This window comes from Temnothorax nylanderi, unplaced genomic scaffold (genome assembly GCF_030848795.1).
Source record: "Temnothorax nylanderi isolate EJ_2023f unplaced genomic scaffold, tnyl_v1.0 TNYL_tig0230_pilon, whole genome shotgun sequence".
NCBI lineage: Eukaryota > Metazoa > Arthropoda > Insecta > Hymenoptera > Formicidae > Temnothorax > Temnothorax nylanderi.
In genome coordinates this window covers 262174-275952 of record NW_027249292.1, presented here as the reverse complement: position 1 = coordinate 275952, position 13779 = coordinate 262174, and the positions used below count along the sequence as shown (strand labels likewise).

General features: G+C 32.6%; 2 protein-coding genes across 6 annotated transcripts in view; one reads left to right on the top strand and one right to left on the bottom strand.

Moving 5' to 3' along the window:
• Positions 1 to 13619, top strand: part of LOC139779549 (SEC14-like protein 2) — a 15456-nt gene extending 1837 nt beyond the window's left edge. For 2 of the 4 annotated variants that reach the window (XM_071717943.1, XM_071717942.1), the window contains exons 2-11: positions 758 to 914; positions 7072 to 7141; positions 7861 to 7904; positions 9933 to 10050; positions 10756 to 10965; positions 11080 to 11160; positions 11784 to 11983; positions 12291 to 12433; positions 12504 to 12658; positions 12726 to 13619. In XM_071717943.1, the coding sequence (XP_071574044.1) occupies positions 870 to 914; positions 7072 to 7141; positions 7861 to 7904; positions 9933 to 10050; positions 10756 to 10965; positions 11080 to 11160; positions 11784 to 11983; positions 12291 to 12433; positions 12504 to 12658; positions 12726 to 12823 (1164 nt within the window). In that variant the 5' untranslated portion in view covers positions 758 to 869 and the 3' untranslated portion in view covers positions 12824 to 13619. The remainder of the gene's footprint in view (positions 1 to 757; positions 915 to 7071; positions 7142 to 7860; positions 7905 to 9932; positions 10051 to 10755; positions 10966 to 11079; positions 11161 to 11783; positions 11984 to 12290; positions 12434 to 12503; positions 12659 to 12725) is intronic. The other 2 variants (XM_071717941.1, XM_071717944.1) reach the window with 1 other exon arrangement.
• Positions 1 to 13779, bottom strand: part of LOC139779550 (thioredoxin domain-containing protein 17) — a 40821-nt gene that overhangs the window by 25448 nt on the left and 1594 nt on the right. Inside the window, exon 3 of one of the 2 annotated variants that reach the window (XM_071717947.1) lies at positions 13219 to 13779. The exons of the other annotated variant lie outside the window; for it this stretch is intronic. Coding sequence (XP_071574048.1) covers positions 13623 to 13779 — 157 coding nt within the window. The 3' untranslated portion in view covers positions 13219 to 13622. Of the gene's footprint in view, positions 1 to 13218 lie in introns of those variants that run through there. 2 annotated transcript variants of the gene reach the window in all.

Here is a 13779-nt window from a genome sequence, read left to right as displayed (position 1 = left end):
CGTTTTTTTAGACAACTTTAGTCTCAATCAGTACGGAGGTCACGTTATCCGCGTTATCGATTCAAAGATTCATATACCTGCCTGTGATTTACTGATAAAAACATTGCTATGTTCTACATAATTATTTATTTTTTGATATATAATTCAAGTATGATAATAATCAAAATTGACAATAATTAAAAACCACAAGTTGCAGTTTAATCACGTAATCGAATTATGATGACGTAAATTTTGTAATTAGCCATTCGTTTTGGGGCTCAATGGGGGATCAATAAATTGTCTTAATTGTTATTTATCATAATTAAAAAAACGGTAATATATCGTAGATGTTTTCACATCTTATTGCTTGGAACTTTAATACATCTTGAACTTTTTCAATATGTATGCGTATAATATAACCAGCTAAAGTCCAAGGAGAAAAATAATTCTTATAACCCACAATTTATCGATTATAAGTGACCGTAAATCGCGCATTTCCTTTTGTTTAAATCGATACAAATATCACGAATGTTATCAGTTCAAGAATTTATATATCCTGTGTGTGATTTAACGCCGATGAAATTATTGTCATGCTTTATATAATTATTCTCTATCGATATCACGAATGTATCACATATTTGAACAATAACAAGAGATATAAGAGTACAGATGTACGCGTGAAAATATATATCTTGATAAAAATTTGCAATTGTTGATACGATTAGATATACATATATATATTATATATATATATATATATATATATCCCTTCTTGTAGATATAAAGGCTCCAAACATCTCCTTCAAATTCAAAGAAATCATCTGCCAGCGAGACTCAACTGAAGAGACACTTACTAAGACTAAATTGTTAACAGTGCTCGAGCAGCAAAAATGTCGTTGGGATTGGCGGACGATCAGCGATTTGCATTAATGAAGGTAAGTCCAGAGACATAATTTATTCTAAAATAAAAAACTTTCTCTCTCTTTTGTTTTTGCTCTTGCGGGAACATCAAAGACTAATAAAATGTCGACATATAAGCACATTTTTACTATAGATATTTTTGTAGATATTCTTATAAAAAATAATAAACGATAGATTGAAAGAAGATAGATTTTCTGTATAAAAAAGTGACGTGTATGATGGACATTTAGCTAAAGTATTGTATATAAGTATCGATGTAATTGTAATGATATCTTTTTATCGTTTAAGAAGGTCACTGCGGCAAAGGTTAGCAATAGTTTCTTATCAAACAAACCAACGTTGTGCAATATTTATTCCGTTATTATATGAGTTTAATCATTTTTGTATAAATTTGAACTTATATGTTTTCTTCCTCTTTTCCTTCATTTCTAATCTTGATATTCCTATTTTTTTAAATATTAAATTATTGTTGCTGAAGAAGACGAAGTACAGCCGAAACGTTCAATTGTTTTCAATATATTCTTGAAAATAAATTAGATTTTATTTTAAATCAATATTCCTATTTTGCTCGTATTTTCGTCGACCGTTGACCTTCTTATGTTACTTCGCTGTTGGCCTATTGACGTCATTGAGTGTTGATTTTTCTATTAATCTGATATCTTTTTAAATCCCTTATTTCTCCTTCAGAATGAAAGATATCTTTCGCAGTTATAAGTAATAAAAGAGTTTTCAAATCTTTTAGATTTATATTAAACTAATTTTAACGTAATGTGTATTATTGACAGAAAACATAAATGCAGGCAAGAGATAAATATATTCCATGCTTAATTTTATTACGAGCAAAGCGAATGTCATCTATTTTAATATAAAAATCGACGGATATATACGACTAATTATTAATAGAAAAAATTAAATAGATTATTGAAATAATGTTCTACTTTTCAAAAAGTATAATGCAATAAAATCTAAACAATGTTATTATCTCTCAAATTCCAACAAACCGCGAAAGTTCAATGATTTAATGAGTATAATGAGTTAATATTAATCGTATATTCGCAGTGAGTATGATTAGCACTTTCAAACTAACAAAGCTATCGCTTTCACTTTCTTTTGAAGATATAGGGAAATGAAACCGGGTTATTTGAGAGATTACAATTTTTTGTTCGTTATACTTGAGATGTTTCTTCGTGTATCTGAAAAACAAGTAAACATCGATAATCATTAAAATTTTATTTTGACATTACTAGCGGGATTCTGTAACTCCTTAACGACAGTTTCGGTATCGTTGCGCAGGTATATATGGTAAGAAAGCTGCGCAACGATACCGAAACTGTCGTTAAGGAGTTACAGAATCCCTCCTCTGACATGACTAATTTATTTTATTAAACAAAGAAATTAACATCATGATACCACAGTGCTTACATTGCAGAATATGAAAATATATTGTGCACCAAGGGGAGAAAGTAGCGTTTTTCAGACGAGTGTGAAGTTTGCCGCCCGAGCCGAAGACGAGGGCAGCAAATCACACGAGTCTGAAAAAGCTTTCGACCCGAGCTGCACACGATATTTTTCACAACACCTTTACGGAAATGTTCGACTTCCATGCCTAGAGAGGGGCGAGAGTGGCCAATTTCACGCTAGGGAAGAAAATTGATACTTTCCACCCGGTATAGCGGACGGAAAGTTGTTACTGTTCCGCCCGCTTACTGTTCCGCCCCTCTCTACAAGCATGGAAAGTCGAACTTTCCGTGGAGGTGTTGTGAAAATAAATATTGGAATTTTATAAGTTTTTTCGAGGATATAATTCGCATAAAAAAATCTTTATGTTTTAACAGATTGCTAAAAAGAAATATTCCCGATATCCTTGATGAAGGAAATTACGGGCAGTGGTTCGGGAAAGATTTTTTTTTTTCAAGGGGAGCAGGTTAATCCAGCTTTACCGACGCGATTTCTCTCTCAATAGGGTTTATAAAAATTTCGTTATATACGCGATACGGCAAAGACTTCAGTGCGCGTAGAGAGATTGCTTCATTCCTCTCGCAACCTGGTGATCATTCACCTCTGATATCTGGAACGGGTAGTAAGCAGCCGAGCAGGAGCACTTATTTCAAGCAGCGAGATGCAGCGGATCGCGAAGAGATCGGCGATGGTACTTCCCGATTACGCCGGTAGTAAGAAAAGAACCGTCGTCGTTTCGATCTATGATCTTGTTTCAATACTAACTTAACTTCTTTCTTATGTATCGATCAAAATTCATGTACAGAAAACGCGCAGAAAACCTGTTTCGCCAGTTTTAACGGTTCTCTCTTTAAACTTATTACGCCTCTTTCATATTAAAAATGTTATATTAGTTGCTTTCCATTTACATCAAAACTCAGATAAATCTCACTTCTGTCTTTCTTCAACATTCATGTTGAAGAAAGACAGAAGTGAGATTTATCTGAGTTTTGATGTAAATGGAAAGCAACTATTATATCATCTAATTACCAAATCAGTTGCAAAAAAGGGTAGAACACCTTGTACGTGACACGTGTATTGAAGATGGTTAAATTAACCGTCGTTTTTTTCTGTTGATCGAGAGGAAAACGTCGCGCCGGCGCCGTCGGCGACATGGTGACACTTTCATCTGTTATGTCCGGAGACTGTCACGGCCCCGCGACTGGAAGACAATTGGGCACAGGCAAATCCCGCGGCACACTTTAAAAGTCCTCAATGCATACGTAAAATCCGCCGTCTTGAATTACAACATCGGATGCAAACACATCGGGCGCGAAAATAAACGAAATGCTTCTCGCGGTGTGCATATGCATAAAATGACTTTTCCTCGGCTCAGTCCGCTCGGATGAGGTAATCGTGCGAAATGTCGTGGAAACGTTGTAGAAATTTGCAATAAAAGTCATTGGCTTGATGTACGAGGTAGAATAAGCACGAAAATGGTTATGCCGAAAGAAACGCAAGATCTAATAAATATACTGATTTTTTAAAAACAATATTCACTTTCACGCAATTTACTGAAGCATCTTTACGACTAAGATCTTGGTAGTTTATAGAAATTGTGAAACAATTAACGTTAATGCTGAATAAAAGATAATATTATAATTAATAAAAATTTCAAATATTACAATTAATAAAACTAAATAAAACTTTATAATTAATAAAATTAAACGTTAACTTCGTTATTTCCAAAATCGGGTTATTTCTATAGTCGCGCGTTCACAATTTAAAGTTATAATATCTCTAAAAATCATTTTAAAATATTTCTGGATAGCTTGTATTAGAGTTATTTTTGTGTAATGTATTGTGAATTGAGATCAGAAGAGACTTTTGTCACGTTTCATAAGTTTCTCGTGTCAGAATAATGTATCATTAACAATCAATAAAAACTGCTCGAGTATTTTTCCTCGTTTCCAACGTCATGTGCAATGCGGAGGATGAAAATGTTTAATGATACTTATTATATCCAGGATATCGTAGAAAATGTGTATAACGTTTTTACCGTGTATTTAATACGCGTGATGCCCGCTACAAAACCGCACAAATTTTTTATTCAGTACAGATACAAGTATATTAGTTATCCCGTAAAGAGCAATCGTAATTGACTGTAAAAGAAGATCCCGCTTTAATAAGTTGCTTCAAAGTTCACTTTTGATATTTTCTATAACTCGTAGAAAATTGCAATATTTTACGTAATTATTCACAGGTTTCTTTTCAAACGATTATATGTTTCGTAATTTACTTTTGAGAAAATTTCTAGCGATAAATCTTCATTTTCTATTTTTCCTCTATTTTCAAGGATTATTCCCGTACAAAATGCGAGAAAAAATACTGTATCTCTGTTGCAATTATCGTGCCGCTATTAGTAAGTTTCTACTGCTGTTGGTCATGACGGAGGTCAAAACATGCGCGATCCTTATTGAATATTCGATGAACCTTCCTAAATATACGGATGTCGTTAGCAACGTGAAAGTTAATATAGTTTTTATAAGCTATCTTTTTGGGATTACTTTTTGCAATTAAAAGAAAATAGAAAGAATGGCTACTATTGATAATGTGTGCAGGATACGATTAAAGCCTACATTTTTTCCGATTAACATTAGTCACGCTCGACGCACTATGGGCTACGTTCGAAACGGCGAAGAAGAAAGAACTATTCACTCGTTACACGATCATCGAACACCTACGCGACAATACGATTAACTGTAGCCGACGTACATACAAATATACTTCTCTGTTGATATACGTACACATATATATATGATATATATATATGATATACGTACACATATATATATATATATATATATATAGACAGAGAGAGAGAGAGAGAGAGAGAGAGAGAGAGAGAGAGAGAGAGAGAGAGAGAGAGAGAGAGAGAGAGAGAGAGAGAGGTCCGAATTATAAATATAGATAAGTTCAGATTTTTTAAGAAGAGGAACCGGTTTACTCGATAACGATGACGTATGATATATAAGCAATTCCGATCCTCTCGCTTCTGTCTGCATCCTTATATTTTTGTATGCTAAGAAATAAGATCGGTGCCATAATAACCTTTTTATGACGCAAGAGATCGGCATATACTTCCACCATATCATACCGGTTATTTTATGCAATATGCAATGGGCTGTTTCGCGAAGAGATAATTGGCGATTTTTTAATCGAATAATTAGTAAGATTTTCTAAGAGGCCAGCTATTTCTAAGAGGAATTTTAACCGCTACTATGCGTACGCTTTAATCTCGTTCAACTATCAAGTTTCTACTAAAAACCTATATTTCATGCCACTCTTAAAGATAATCTTATCTTTCTTTAAGATCTATCAAAGATATCTTAAAGTCGAGACGAATTTCGTTACTTCTTTGCAATGATATTTTTTTGCCATACGTTGTATTTACTTTATATCGTGAGCCATATAAATCAATAAGTATTATAGTTTTATTCGCTAAAGGAAAGATTCGCATTGATTGAATTGATGATAAACAGTATGCATCAATATTTATTTTCTTTTTTATCTTTAGCGTGAATATCCCATCATTGTGTACATATACTTTGCATTTTCCATTTAGAACGATATTCATAAGTAGATTCATAGATTCATAGATAGTCGTTTCAAAGTCCTAAAGCAATTTTTTTGAATAATAATCAAGATGTATGAGAAGGACGAGAATGCACATTGGAAAAAAATATGAAAATTTTTAATTTTAATTTGTAATAATTGCTATATATCTGCACAGTATAAGCTGAAGGGGAAAATTAAAATTATTTAGAAAAATCAGCTGAGTTGTGAAAAAAACAAATCAGTATGCGCTGTGTAATTACATCCTCGAACCGGTAAATTACATCAGATGCTATTAATTGTCTCCAATTTTAAAAATTGATGTCTGTCAATTTGTTAACGTACGCTGTCTCGCGCATCACTCGATAAAAAATGCAGACTTTTCTCTATAAAAAGAGCATATTCTTGAAGATGAATGACATAAAATATATGAGAAGTGATTTTAATACTACGACCAAACTGTGCTGCTTCGTAATTTCTTACGTTTTCATATCAGTGAAAGTAGATACTTCGATTACGATACGGGTTAATGTAACAAGTCAATACGGACCTTCTCTCTCGCGGAGACAACATTGATAATTACAGGAATCGATGAGGAAGTTTCACTTCCTCGCGTATTCATACGTTAACGGTACACAAGGTAGGAAATACGTTTTTTGCAATTAAGTTATAATTGAGAATTGTGTGTGGAAAAACCTTGGCGTTGACGTAAACTACATAAAGCAAGATAAACGAAGTCGATATGCCGCTCCAGAAGACTAAATAATGAATAATGATGATAAATAAAGAACGTATAAATCTTTATATACTGTAAATAAACAGTGTATAAAGCTTTTCATAAACACGTGTTTTTACGTAGATAGAAAAATAGCTGTTTGCAACGCGCACGCGCGCATGAATGGATAAACATGCATACACGATGCATATTTTATTAAGTAACTTCATTCCTCGTGACTCATAAATCAAATAAACCTATAAATCACGCTAAATCGTAAAATCGTGTTTCAAACAATAATAATGTTTGAAAGAATCAAACGTTTCAACAATAATAATGTTATATGGTGCATAAAAAGTAAATAAAACAAGTCTATAATTTTCTTTCTTCTCTTTTTTGTGCAGTTCCGGCGGTCCGTGCAAGACATCCTGCAGCCGCACCACGATGATCACTTTCTGCTTCGCTGGTTGAGAGGTATGGTCTCCTCCCCCCACCTCCTGATAACCATAATTATCTAATACCATCTAAGGCATGCTACGTGATTTCGATAAATGTTGTCTTGTATTACATGTATACAATGCGATCACGCGCATCATGAGAAATATTCACGCGAAGATTAATTGACGTGACGTCCATTGTCTTTTGTTTGCTTTCGTGTGTGTGTGTGTGTGTGTGTGTGTGTGTGTGTGTGTGTGTATTTCGTAACAGTATTTAGCAGAGTCATTAAACTGTTTTGAAACAGAACTACGAAAACCACAGAAACTCGAGATTATCAGTTATTAGCTATTTCCAGAACTGTAAGTCACGCAAAGTATTGCAAGACATACCTATACTGTCAATGAACAATGAAAACGTTCTTAAACGTATGTTTATATCAATTGCATATTTAATTAAAATTTTACTTAAATAGGTAAATAACGCAGTATTTTATGCTACATAAATAACAATTTTGCTTTCTTCTTTTTTTATATTGTCGCATGTATAATATTATTATAATATAAATTTGTATTCGTATTATATGCACCTGTAAATTGCGCGATTATTTTCACATCAATTAAGCAGGAAAACTTATAGCATGTAATTGCATGTTACTTGGTGTTTGCTAGGAAAAGTGATAGTTCTCATAAATATATCATAAAATATGACATTATTTGCAATGTAAGTTTAAATTAATTCATATTCATTTCCTTTAGCGAGAAAATGGGACCCTACCGCGGCGGAAAAAATGCTGAGAGACGTAAGTAAGAACATTAATATTAAGATATCGCAATTGCATATCTATATTCCTGTGTTCACACATTTCATTTAGTATATTTTACATTACACGGTCTTTGGGCGCCACGCCGGTTAGTATTCGACCTCCGTTCCCGTAGATTAGGCTCGCTATTCGCATTATACGAAACGCAAGCGAATCCAATTGAGAAAGTCTGGTGAAACACGTTCCGGATACGGTCACCGAGTCTTAAAAATTTCTCTGCCACGTGAATTACTCGCGAGTCAATAAATATTAACGCGGCAGGCGTATATTTAGCGAGTCGCGTCACAGCTCGCTGAGAACTTCTTTTATTGTGTCTGGATAAGAAATCTTCGTCTATTTTTATGAGTCAATTCTATTGATTGGAATTGAATAACAGTCAAGAATGACAAGAGATGTGTCATCTCAACAGAGATGACAATAGATATGTAATATCTTCGTCCGATAATAGATATGTTATTTCAAGAGTAAATTATATATAAATTCATCATAAATTATAAATTAAACAAAGACATATAGACAAATATAAATTTCGCGAATTCTCGCTTATAAAGATTCTTTGATTTAATAACGAGGATTAATTAATATTAAACATATATTACACGTTCCGTATTATATAATATGTTTTGCAAGATAATATTGATTAATGTAAAAATAATTTAACCATCTTAATTCTCTTATGTAAATAACGGCCAAATAATTCGCTAACACCAATCAAAGTACAATCACAGTTAAATCCTCGCGCGAATAAATTAACGAAACTACCTTTCCGGGTTTCGTATCGGATGTTGAAGATATATGATTTGCCGTCGACAGTTTCGCTTTTTTGCTCTCGAAGATGTTTTATATGAAATAGAAAGTTGTTCTCTGTACACGTGCCATTTTGCAGCTCGAAAGTAATGTGCCGATTCTGTGAAGCACGCTCGCGAAGTCACCATCCGTATTCTTGTAACGAGAAGTTTCACAATGATGATTGAAAACCGGGGATTCATAATGCGGCTAAGTATCTTCCGAAGTAATTTCTTTAGGAAATTACCCTTTTTCGCTTTCTATTCCGCGTGAAACCCTGTTATTCCTGAAATCCGTTATCCTGTAAATTGTGAGAAATATTTCTTTCACCTGCAGCACGTATTCGAATATCTTGGACTGACTAAAGTCCAACGGCACCTGCTATACCGTAACATATACAAACCTACAAGCTGTATTATTTTATACAGATATTACACATGCGGAACGTTAAAACAGCACCGAACAATAAGATTAGTTTGAGTTTTCGTCACAAGTATAATATTTGGGTGAACCAATTACATGATACTTCTTATACTAAATTCAATAATAATTTTATACTATATTATATACTAATAATATAATTTTATGCTAAATTTAAATGTGTTCTAGTTTATTTACATTATATAGTTTTACAGTTTATTTACGTTACGATAATCAAAGTATTTTAAGTGACACATTAGTTACAATTTTATAAAATTTTATTTTTTTACTAATATCGCCTATTTGTTTTTCATTGAAAATGTAACATGACTCGTTTCCTGTCATTTATCATCTCTTTTGAGTGAGTCCAGCTGAATAACTGGACGTTGACATATTTGGTTTCCGATTAGCTTGTTATCGTTTTCCCACGAGAGAAATTTAACTTTCACAGCAACATGAATACGTTCATCTTTATAGAGAAGAAGATTTCATACGAAAGTATTTTAATACAAAAAAACATTATATTATATTTTTTTTAATTTCACGCTGTTGCACAAAAAATAATAATGTTAAAGAAATCTCTTGATTAGATTTTAAGATTTATTAAAATCTGGTCAAAAAATAAAAACAACAGCACATGTATATACATTAATGTTACATAAAACACTAAAAATATTAAAAATATATTAATGTTTATCAATGTAATATAGCACTGATAATTTTGATTACGCCGCATTATCTTCTTCATTATCTTCCACTGAAATGGCAACAAATATGTTTACGGAATAAATTTATTCACAGTCGCTAGAATGGCGGAAACATTGGGACGCTGATAATCTGAGTAATTGGGAAATTCCTGAAGTAGCAAAAACTTATCTGCCTTATGGATTAAGCGGATTCGACAAGGATGGGGCACCAGGTAAAGTCTTTTGTTACAATCAGTCTTTGAATCATAAATTTGCGAATTGCTTTAATTGTTGTTACGTTTATGCCGTCATATTTTTTGAAACGTTACATTTGTCGATATTTATCACTAGTGTAAAAAAAGAAACGAGCGTAGTAATTTAACGAAGAAAAAAAACAGAGACTATTATTCAATATAAATTACAAAATATTACAAAATTGTATTATAAGAGAGAAACTCGAGAATAATAATAACAATCGAAACGAGGGGCACGTATTATATTAAATGAGCAAACATTCTATTAATAAATTTCAAAGCCATCAATATAATTGTAGTGAAAAGTCGTCGGGTACAATATTATTTACAAAACTTAGATATAACAATAGAATAATATCTTCCTTAGGGAGACTTCTACTTTATTCAACGTAATAATAAATCCAATACATTTTCGGGCCTGAACGCAGGTCTCAATATTTTGGTAAAGAATCCGCGGCCCCCAAGGTCTTGATTCAACTTTCAAAAGCACTTTTCCTCTATAAGCTAATAAAAATATAAATAACAGGTGAAGACCATGACCGCAATTTCTTACTACTTCGAACTTTACATTGCATAAAATTATTTTGCATTTATAATAGATACCTACATCATTCTTTTGCAAATCGATAAATATATATAATACAACATAATATATATGTATATGTATGTATGTTATTTTTATAGTGATCATCGTACCATTTGCCGGTCTAGACATGTACGGAATATTACACATAATAACGCAAAAGGACTTCGTCAAAGTTATGATAAAATTGTTAGACGTTTATTTAAACTTAGCCAGAGAGCAAGCCAAGAAGCATGGCCAGATCGCCAATCAAGTGACCGTTATTTTCGACATGGAAGGATTTTGTCTTAAGCAATATTTGTGGAAACCAGGTAAAAAAATATATATATATATATACACACGCCTACAACCCAATGGGTGCAATTCGTCTTATTGTTATCTGCCGCTGTCTTTTTTTATCGTTTTACCGTTGCGTATTTTTGCAGCTGGCGAACTGATCATCACCTTCATCCAAATGTACGAGGCAAACTATCCGGAAATTCTAAAGATGGCCTTTCTGATTAACGGTAAGTTTAATAAAATATGATAATCGTAATGCGTTAGCGCGATTTCATTTAAATTTTACCACATATCCACGAAATAGATGCGGATATTCTTTGATGCATAGTCTGCCTTAAAAAAAAACTGCTTATAAAATACGAATATATAAGTAAATAAAATATATTAAAATATATAAAATATATTAAAATTTTGATGTTCCACATTATGCCTATTTAACACAACTTTTCATTCAGGTTCGATGGATCACCGATGAGTCACAGAACGGTAATTGCGTTATGCGTGAAAATTCCATATTAACTACGGATATTATAAAATATTTTACGATTCCGTTTCTCTTTGTAGTCAAAATACTAAATGATTTGAATAGCTTGAAAGCCGACCGCTTTGACGACCGATTCAGCATGGAATGTTAATACTTATTCATTTTCTTCTTTCCCCTTTTTTTATATTACTTTCGGATTTTCGTTTAACACATGATGAGTCAGCATAATAAGAGAAAGACTATTACGATTATTATATATAAAAGATCGCAAATTTTGCTTATGATGTATTGTGCTAACAATTGGCTAATTAAAAAAATTTTTAGAAATAGAAAGAGGCGCTATTAGTATATGCTATATTGTTACAGCCCCAAAAGTCTTCGCTTTTGCTTTTTCCATTGTCAAGAAATTCATGGATGATTATACATTGTCGAAAATACAAATCTACAAATCCGACCCTGAAAAATGGAAACCGGCAATTCTTAAACTCATACCAGAGGATCAATTACCTGCCCATTATGGTGGAGCACTAACAGACTCAGATGGCAATCCAAAATACACGTCAAAGGTATTAAATAAATTTCTTTAAAAATTACGCATATACCTAACATAGAATATGAAGTGTGAAAACTTCGATAGAACATATGAAATTCTATGTGATAAGTTTAATCGCTCCTGTTGAAATTAGTACCTCTCCTCAAATTTTCATTTAAAAAAACTCTAAAATCTCGTTGAAGAATTCGATCTTTATTGCGAACTCTTGCATTTCGCTTGCTTCACACATTTATTCGTTTTGGAATAATTAATTTACTTTGTTCTCTTTAAATGTAAGTATGTATCTTGTTCCGGAGAATGATAGTCGGAATTGTTACCAGATCTGCCAAGGTGGTAAGATACCTAAAGACTTGTACACCAAAAATATGGATAAGTCAAACGAGGATTACACTACCGTCGTCGTTCAAAAAGGAGGAAAGTTAGAATTCGATATTTCTACGCCCGAAGTGGGTTCCATTCTAAGGTGATGTATCTTGCGATAAACATGTCAAGAGGAAAAGCTTCTTTTTCTCAACTCATATTCTTATATTCAGTTGGGAATTCCGAAGCGAAGGTCATGATATTAAATTCGGGATTTTGAAAAAGGACGCGTCTAATGGTACGAAAACAGAAGTTATACCCATCCGGAGAGTCGCATCCCATCAATTGGACGAGGTTGGATTATTAACTTCCGAAACTCCATCGACCTGTAAGCCCATATCGCTCGAGCAGCACTCCAAATAACGACAATGTCATCTAAATCTTATTTGTTTCAGATTCCGTTGTTTTCGACAATACCTACAGTATGTTAAGGAATAAGAAAGTTCATTATTCCATACGTGTGTTACCACCGGCACCAAAAGTGATTATGTAATAAAGTGGATCCTTTTAGGAAATTTTTAGTAACATTAGTTTCTAATATTTTTACTCATGATAGATCAAGTTAAAATGTTACGGAATTCGTGTAATGGAAGGATGTTACGTTAAGGTGTTATATTCGTTTTGTAGCGAACCTAGATATAAGGTAAATTTTTTGTAATTTATAGATTTGATCGCATTGTTTGATTTTGATTGTTTATTTGGCATTTCCTTTGCTTTCCTTATTTTCTTATTGCTTAAAAGATTAGGTAGATCTTAATTGCAATAATAATTATGGAATATATATGAATGCAAATGCATAAAAAATTAATCCTATTATTTTAATAAATCCTATTATTTTAATTTATATAATTTTTCTTTATAGTCTTGATATCTCTTTTCAAAGCAGGGTAACGGAAGGAATGATTATTATTTAAAAAGTAGATATATAATACATCATATACGAAAATGTAGTTTATGTATGTTTATAATTCAATATATACAGGATGTTTCTTAAAGAGCGCCCACTAATTGCATAGCGCTACTCCTTGTAAAAAATTGAGTCAAGAAGTTCTGAAATTTTTTCTATGTTTAATAAAGCGTAAGCACGCTTCGCCGCTATACTATCAGACGGCTTACCGACATATCACCTGACCAAAGGACGGCGCTGATATTGGATTGACTTTATTCAATAATTACTACTTTATTAAGCACTAAAGAAAAAAAATGGTTCAGGACTTCTTATCTTTAAGAAACATCCTGTATAAACTTTTTGTAAAAAATATAGAAAGACAATATATATATTAAAAATATCTTTAGTCGTCTTCATCTGTTAGTAACATATCGATAAGCTCAGGTTTCAGTAATTGATCACCTTCTAAACGTTTCTGAGTCCCCCATTTAGCCAGAGTTGGTAAGACTTTCAACTTGGTAACAGGATTTGTCCTGAATGGACAATTCGGATCTTTCCAA